Here is a 7,902-nt window from a genome sequence, read left to right as displayed (position 1 = left end):
GTAAAGTCAAGTAGAAATCTGAGACTCTGGCCCCATGAAGTCATCTCAGCTGCACACCTGAGTATAGGGTCTGCAACGTTTTGGTAAGGACGCTGGCTCTCGCTCCTATATGTTGTAAATGTAGGTGTAATTGAGATTTTTCCCTTACACCAAAGGCTAAACCAGAATAGCTGGGCCCCTGTCCTTCTTCCTACTCCAAGATGGTGCTCCTTGGAAGCAGCCGTGCTCTCCCTGGTGGGCATAGCAAAGTCCTTCTGGCAGCAAGGCCACCGTTCTCGTTCCCAGAGCCAGTTCTGGTCTATGCATCTCCCAGATTTCCATTCAGGTCCCTGTTCAAATGTCATTATAAGGGAGGCCTGATTACATGATTTAAAAGAGCAACCCCTTTCCTCCAGCACTCATCATCCCATGTCCCTGCCTTGGTTTTCTCCTTAGTGTATATGCAGCCTAGGTACTAGGTTCAATGTATTTCTTTTTAAAAGTGTCCATTTTCCTTTGCTAGAATGTGAGCTCCATTAAGGCAGGGATCTGCTGCATCTCCAGCACCTAGAACACTGCCCAGCCCAAATATTCTGTAAATGTTTATTTCAGGAGTGAAAGAACATATCCTGACCTTTTTTTTTTTTTTTGGTGTGTGTACATATTTAGTTTTATTGTAACAAAGCAACTTGTATACTTTTAATGTTTAAAACTGAGCATCATCTTTCCTCTCCAGTGAAACAAAAAGAAAACTTAAAAATAAACAGGAACAAAATTACAATAGAGAATGTCAAGTCCAAATAAGATGCTACAGGTTCTGCTGATGCTCCCATTGAGTGGCAGGACTCAAGCCATCATTAGGAGAATTTATTTTTAAAGTGTCATCTTAAACTGCAAGGACCATTGTGCCCTCAGGGGGTCTTTCCAAGGTCTTGAGCTACCTTGTTCCACCCTGATGGCCCCGACCACATTCTTCCTGAAGCCCAGCTTTACAGCCCCAGGCCAGCACATCCGCTCTAATCCACAGGTAGTGACAGCCTGGGACACTGTGTTGCAACACTTATGAAGCCATTGTGAGGGCTTGCCAGGAGAAGATATGATGACTGATGAATGATTTTGCCAATGGAACCAAAAGAGAGGTGGATCAGATGGACTGTGTACTTCTCTTCCCAGCCCAGGCCCAAATTTCAGCTCCCCCTCTCATTACGAAGACCACATCCACCATGGGTTGGGGCCTGGAACACATTTGTCCGTCTTATCCCTGGAATCACTCCCCTAGTCTCTAACACAGGTATGCAATGGGCTTCGGAATGTTTTTCCAGAGTGGTCCTTGTTCCTCCTGGGCTTGGAACCTTTCCAGAACTTTACCTAGCTTGGGTGTTGCCTCGTCCTCTGCCTGGCCCTTCACTAGGGGTTGAAGGTTAGATCTGGGTCCACCTTCCCCCAGCTCCTATGTAGGGTTCTCCTCTCAAGCAAGTCCTTCCCCCAGTCCAGCAGCACAATGCTAGTGCCTCCTTTGAGTCTTGTCACTGAAGCCATTCTCCCCCAGCCCACAGGTCCCTTGGAGGTTCATGGCTAGTGTTGACACTGAGCTTGAATGTGACTTTGCCTGCGGACGGGGGTCACTGTCCCCAGAAGGCAGCCATGGCCCCAGCTGACTTTCCCTTCCTGGTCTCTGATTTAGGAATAAACTCAGCTGCTTCATCTTTCAAGGCCCAGGCCAGGGAAGTGGGGCAGGGGCGTGGGCAATGGCACCCTGTGGCCTCTGAGCTGCCATTGGCAGAGCCTGGCGCCCGAGCCCAGACTAGGGATGGTGGCCTTTGGTGGTCCAGTGCAAGCTCTCCTCTTATGTCCATGCCAACCTCTTTTTCATCTTTTGTTCCAGTCCTGCTTCTTCCAACAAGACCCATGGCCTGGACCCCAACAGCATCAGTGGACACAGGCTCTAGTTGGCAACACCTGGGAAACTGGGAGGAGCTTTCTCTTGGGGGCTCTCATTTATCCCCAGGGCAGATAGGGACAAGAATTGTCCTTCTCATTTTCAAGACAAGGACACTGAGGTCCAAAGCATCCTTATTTTCTTCCTTGTCAGGCTCTGCTCTGGTGTACCTCCCATCTCCCCTGGCTTCTGGCTGGGACCAAGAGCATCACTGCCTTCCCATCTTTCACTGTCTCCCTCAGAGGTGGAAAAAGGGCTGTGGCAATACACTGGGTCAGGCTCTCTCCCTTCCCTCCTGGAAGGACAGGTGCCTTCCTGAGGCTGGGGGTCTCCTTCATTCAGAGTTTATCAAACCCGATGTGAAAGGAGATCCAGTCTCTGGATGCTTCACTAGAATCTTCTAGTTCCTCGACTTGGTCATGGACCTGAAAATGTGAATGAGGCAAACCAGGTGACCGCACCTGGTACAAGGAGGGCAATTATGCTGTCCCTCTGAAGTGCTGCCCCAGCTTCCAGACTGGAAGATGGCTACAGATCTGGGAATGAGTGCAACGGTCAGTTAACGTGGGCAAGGCCGAGGAGCAGGGTGGTGCTTGGATCACATAGTTTCTTCCCTTTGCTGAGACCTCCGTGCATCCTCAGCAGACCTTAACCAGAAGACACCTTGGTACAATGGGTGCTTCTCTTTCTTCCAATAAGGAGAAAAGTAAGGTGGGCTTTGGTACATTTTCTGGCAAGCAAGAATCTCCTAGGCTGGCCCCAGCTTCAGCTGTTCTGCTTTTCAAACCATCACTCCCTCTGGCCAGGCTCCCTGGGGCTCCCTGGGCTCCTTCCTAGTCCTGTCCAAGTCACCTGCCTCCATCTTTCCCACCTGTGTGTCCCTGTGCTTCTGGGAACTGTGGAGGTGGGGCCCAGTGGCTGATGTTTACCAACGGGCACTGATGACTCAGAGAGCCAACCCCTCTCCAGGGCAACCAGGGAGGGACTGCTGGGGTCAACTGGCTCCTAGAATTGTGATTGCAATAAGGCTATGCCCCCTACACTTTGGTGGGGTCCTGGTGTATCCCCCCAAGAATTCAGAGTTGAAGCGAGGGCGGTCATCCCTGAAGACATGAATCCCTTCTGCCTTGAAACACAAGCTCCTGATCCTCTTTTCTGCAGTGGGGCCTCTGCAGCCCAGGAAGGGTAAGACTCATCTGAGATCCCTCTCTCCCCAGCCAGGGGAGGAGAAAGGACTGGAATTCACCTCTTGATGGCCCATTCCTGGGTTGCCTGGTGATTGCCTAGAAATGGCCTACAGAGATGGCTGGCGGTGGAGCCCTGTGGCCCCCAGCTTTGCATGAGGAGCTCAGTTGAGGGACTGCTAGACCCTGGTCTGAGGCAAATCGGGGGTGGGCAAGGTCAGGACAGTGGGCAGGAGGGTGCCCTGCGGGGCCGGGAAGCTCTGTAGCTCCTTGGGCACAAACCTGGGTGAGACAGAGTCTGCTAGGAAGCAGAGGGTGCTCCGGCGTCCCACGCAGTAGATGAGGTTGTCCACCACCGTGCACTGGAAGGCATCCGGGTAAGGCGTCCGGTACGTGGCACACTCGTACCAGAGCCGGGTGCTGGCGCTGCAGCGGTACACGGCGATACCCAAGCTGCGGTTGAGGTCAAAGCGGTAGAGAAAGCCATTGACCGCCACCATCTCGGCCGTGCGGTCCTTGCTGCCCCCGGTGGGGCAGGCCCACCATCGCTGCTCCTGCGCCGAGAAGCGGAGCAGCAGGAAGCGCAGCGAGCCGCCGGTGACGAAGATCTCCTTGGCACACGCCGTGGCCGTGTGCGCCAGGGCGAACGTGTCACTGGGGAGCGGCGGGACAAAGTCCCAGCGGTCCAGGCGGGGGTCATAACGCTCCACCGAGTTCAGACACTCTCCGCCGATGGCGTACAGGTGCCCGTCCAGGGCCACCAGCCGGCAGTGCGGCCGGGCCTGGTTCAGCGGGCACACCTCGCTCCAGATCCCCGTAAGCGGGTTGTAGCAGAAGACGCGGCTGGAGGGCTGGTGCCCGGGGCCCTGGCAGCCGGACACCACGAAGAGATAATTGAAAAGACTGCAGATGGCACAGCCCCGGGACACGGCCTCGGGGGGCAGGCGAGCCAGCGGACGCCAGACATCCTGCTCATCGTCATAGCAACAGAGGCCGCCCGAGTCTTCCTTGGGGCACACGTCAGCCACCACCAGGTACTGGCGGCCCTGGAGCCGGCGCTGCAAGATCAGCTCGCGCTCTGCCCCGCTCAGGCACCCGTAGATGTCCGGGCTGCGCAGCACCTGGAGGTAGTTTTCGCTCATCACCTTGTAGGCCGCCTCTTTCAGGGACTCCAGGTTGTGCCTCTTGGCCAAGGTCAGCACCTCATAGCAATTGCCCAGATCCAGGCGGACCTGTGGGGCTGAAGCAGGGGTGAGCGGTACATGGAAGAAATTAGTCCCGGCCACCAGGTGCACATGGGGCTCCCGGCTGCTTCTGTCTGAGTCCGGCAGGGCGCCCGGGTCTGGGCAGGGTGGAGCGGGGAGCCGGAAGCCATCTGGCTGCAGCTGCAACTCTGGGTTCTCCGCTATCTGCAGGAGGCTCTCCTTCCGGCTAAAACCTCGGTTGGAGGGCGACGGCCCTGGCTGTGGGGAGGCGGCTCTTTCGGCTGCACCCTTTGTGTTACCGGCTTGGCCTCCCGAGGCTGCCCCTGTTCCCAGGGACCCTGGCGGTGGCCTAGGAGATGGAACCTCAGTCAGGGCTGCTGTCCTGGGAGCCAGCCTGCCCTGGAAGATGGCCTGAGACGTAGATTCCACGTAGTAATCGTACACCTTGCCTTTGAGCCTGGGCTCAACCCCCTCCACCTTCTGTATGAAATTCTCCTCCATTCGGACCCGGGCTATGGATGAGAAGGTATAGGAGGCGTTGGGGGCTCCCTCCTGCTGATGCAGGGTCAGGCCAACATCGGAGGCAGCCTGGAGAGCCCCAGGCTCTTCTCTGCTGACCCCTATCACACGGGTGAAGACCCAGCTCTGGTTCATGTCTCTGCTGCCTTGCAAGGGAGCCACGTGGTGACAGTGGGGAGGTTCCAGTTGCCCTAGCCCTGGATGCTCAGGGCGTTTGCCGTCCTGCCGTGGAGCAGGCTCACCACCGGCACAGGTGCCGTCGGCTGCTGCAATGAGTCCAGCTGGGGTGCTGTGCAGTTCACTGCCCAAGCGGGGGAGATGGGGAGGGTCAGGGTTACCGCCAACAGCTGTTCTGGCTTCCTGGCCGCGGCAGCTAGGAGGCACCTGCTCAGAGTCCGAGCCCTGCCCGCCCAGCTCCTCACCTGAGCCTTTTCTCTGGGGCTTCCTGTCTGTGGAAGTGGCCCCCGTGACCAGGACACAGGGGCCTCTTGGATTCTCCCAGCTGCAGCCCTGTGGTGCTTCAGACCCCTTGCTGCTCCTCCGGCGTCTTGGCCCCCTCTGCAGAGCCCCGGGAGAAGCCTCCTGTGCAGCAGGCTGCCCTGAGCCCTCTGCTTCCTCCTTGGCTTCCGCCTGGGCATTCCCACCCCGCCTCTGGGCTGGGGCAGGCCTTGACTTGTACAGCCTGTAGGCCACAGTCACCAGGAGTAGGGCAGCAGCCGACAGCACCACCTTGCCCGTCAGCTGCATGTCCAAATGCCAGTCCTGGGCCTCTGCTCCTCTGGGGAACATGCTTCTCCAGCCAACCTGGGGCTGAGGAATGCCAAGAATCTGATTAATAATTGCCCAGTAGGGACCAGTTCATGGGTCCTGCCGAGCGGAAGGGAGGGAGTTCTGAGCTGGCTTTGGCTGGCCAGCTGAGGAGAGGAGTCAGAGCAAAGGTGACTTTGAGCTGCAGAGGGTGGCCGCTGGGGCCGGGAGCTGGCAGATGCCAGTGGCTGGCCTCCTTTGATGCTTCCCTGGTGGCGGGGGTGGGGGGCCTGCCCAGGGGCTGAGCTTGTGATCGGCCAGCTGAGCCAGCTCTGTGGCCAGCAGCTAGGGGATGTTAAGAGTATCCAGTGGGCATACAAAGAAGGAGGAAGCTCTTAACCAAACAGTCACCCGATGCCAGGAAATGCACGGGGTTGGCTATTCTTTACGAGTGTGCTTTATTTTCTCTTTTGCAAATCCACTGAGCTCGCAGGCTTGGGTGTGTTGACTCATGGGCAGGTGGAGCCCCAGTAGGCGTGGATGGGGTCATTCTTGTGAGGTCTGCTGGTCCTCGCAGTGGGGTCAGCTTTATGCTGGCCAAGCAGGGGACAGGAACGTGGTGGTGGAGTCTGGAGCCAGGGCATGCAGCCAAGCCACCTGACCCAGCCCTTGAGTGCCTCTGCCCTCCTTCCCTGCCTGACAAGTTTATTAAGAGAAAACAGCCTTTCTGAGAACAGTGGGGAAAGACGTTGCATTAGTGCTCAGATCAGGGTTAGATGTGGACGCATCTTCTCTTTTAAAACCAGACAATCTCCTATGGTGAAAGACTGAGGGAAGACTCACATCTCCCAAACCCCCCTCACCATCTTCCCTCCCCCATCACCGGTGCTGTGGGTCCTGGACCCAGACTACCTGGCTCTGCTACTTACCAACTATATGACCTTAGGCAAGAGATCTCACCACTCTTTGCTTTATCTGAAAAAGGAGGATGACAGCATACGTACCTCATCAGGTTGTGGTGAGAACTAAATGGGCTACTAGGAATAAACACTGGGGCAGAGTCCCCTATCATGAAAGCTTACTAAATATGAACTATTCTCCCCTTCTCCCTCCTCTTCCTCTTTCTTATCATTGGCACCAACATCGCTAGTATCAAGTGTCATCAGAGGACCTTCCAAAGCACAGAACTAATTCTACCTTTTTCCTCACCAACGTCCTCAAAGAGTCCCCAAGATCCTGTGCAGGGGTCTCAAACTCTTGCTGCCTATGGGGGCTGGGCAGGTAAAGTGAACAAGTGAGGACCCCTGTCCGCCCCACCCCAGCTGATGGTATCAGGCCAGGTGGCACAGCGTTGCCTCATCCTCCCACTGTTTCAGGGAAGCTTAGAATCCCGGTAGTGACATCATCACTCTCAATTTTAAAATGTTGGCATCTGATTCAAAAATGAAACTGAAAACCACTCTGTGGGCCACAGGAAGCACACACATGGAAGGAATTTGGCTTTGAAGGCTTTGACTCTAGGAGACAATTCTGACTCCCAATGCCGACGTTCACAACCCTCTATGTACCAGCTTCGGTTTACTCTTCCAAATTCATCTCCTGATCACTGCCTAGCAAACTGGGCTTAGGGTGACTTCTTGGCAGGGAAGGCTGGTGGACATCCCTCTGTCCCATCAGAGTTGGGTGAAAGGCTATGTCTGGGTCTTCTTTCCTGGTGCCTTCATCCATCCAAGATCACCTTTTCTTCCTTTGGGTTTCATGTTCTCTGATGCTCCTCTTTTAGCCTTGGCCACAGCTGCCTTATCATAAAGTGCATTGTGTGCAAGATTTGGTCTCCTGCTGCATTCCAAGTCCTTGAGGACAGGCTGTAGCTGGCTCAGCTGTGGACCCTAAACCTATGTGGGGCTCTGCATGATTTGGGACAGTAGCCAGCAGGGATTGTCTTTACACTGAGTGGGTTGGGGTGGACACTCAGGATGAAGCTCATTTCATCTCATCTCATGCTCACAGCTGCTTTGGGGAGAGACACGATTGTTATCCCCATCTGACAGCAGAGGTAACTGGACCTCCAAGATTATGTCAACTGGCTTGTAAATGGGGACTCAAAGCCTTGTTTGCAGAGTCCAGAGTTTTACAGACCTGACTTCATCCAGCAGATGTGACCTCTTAACAAGTCAGGTGTCCTCAGCCTGTCCCACTGGTGACTGTCAAGAGGGGTCCCCTGAATTCCCTTTCTTTCCATCCTGGTCAAAAGAGTGCCTATCAGTGCAATGTGCACAAGGATCAGGAGGGGTGCTTGTTAGAGATGCAGCTTTCCTTCCTCCCTCCC

At 55.3% G+C, this 7,902-nt stretch overlaps 1 protein-coding gene across 2 annotated transcripts; it reads right to left on the bottom strand.

The window, feature by feature from the left end:
• Window positions 1-568: 568 nt before the first annotated feature.
• Window positions 569-5,745, bottom strand: KLHDC7A (kelch domain containing 7A). 2 transcript variants are annotated; one of them, XM_011993108.1, is made up of 2 exons: window positions 3,385-5,745; window positions 569-2,602 (listed from the first exon to the last, which is right to left on the bottom strand). In XM_011993108.1, the coding sequence occupies exons 1-2, from the start codon at window positions 5,613-5,615 to the stop codon at window positions 2,557-2,559; spliced, it is 2,277 nt and encodes a 758-aa protein (XP_011848498.1). In that variant the 5' UTR covers window positions 5,616-5,745; the 3' UTR covers window positions 569-2,556. The 2 variants fall into 2 exon arrangements, with proteins under 2 accessions (XP_011848498.1, XP_011848497.1); XM_011993107.1 differs by having other exon boundaries at window positions 657-5,745.
• Window positions 5,746-7,902: the final 2,157 nt, after the last annotated feature.

Source organism: Mandrillus leucophaeus, unplaced genomic scaffold (genome assembly GCF_000951045.1).
Source record: "Mandrillus leucophaeus isolate KB7577 unplaced genomic scaffold, Mleu.le_1.0 Scaffold426, whole genome shotgun sequence".
Classification (NCBI taxonomy): Eukaryota; Metazoa; Chordata; class Mammalia; order Primates; family Cercopithecidae; genus Mandrillus; species Mandrillus leucophaeus.
The sequence above is the reverse complement of the archived record's forward strand: the minus strand, read 5'-3'. Positions and strand labels throughout refer to the sequence as shown.

What these genes read in the sequence shown, in the direction of transcription:
- KLHDC7A (XM_011993107.1), bottom strand. Translation starts at nt 5,615, where the DNA reads ATGTTCCCCAGAGGAGCAGAGGCCCAGGACTGGCATTTGGACATGCAG.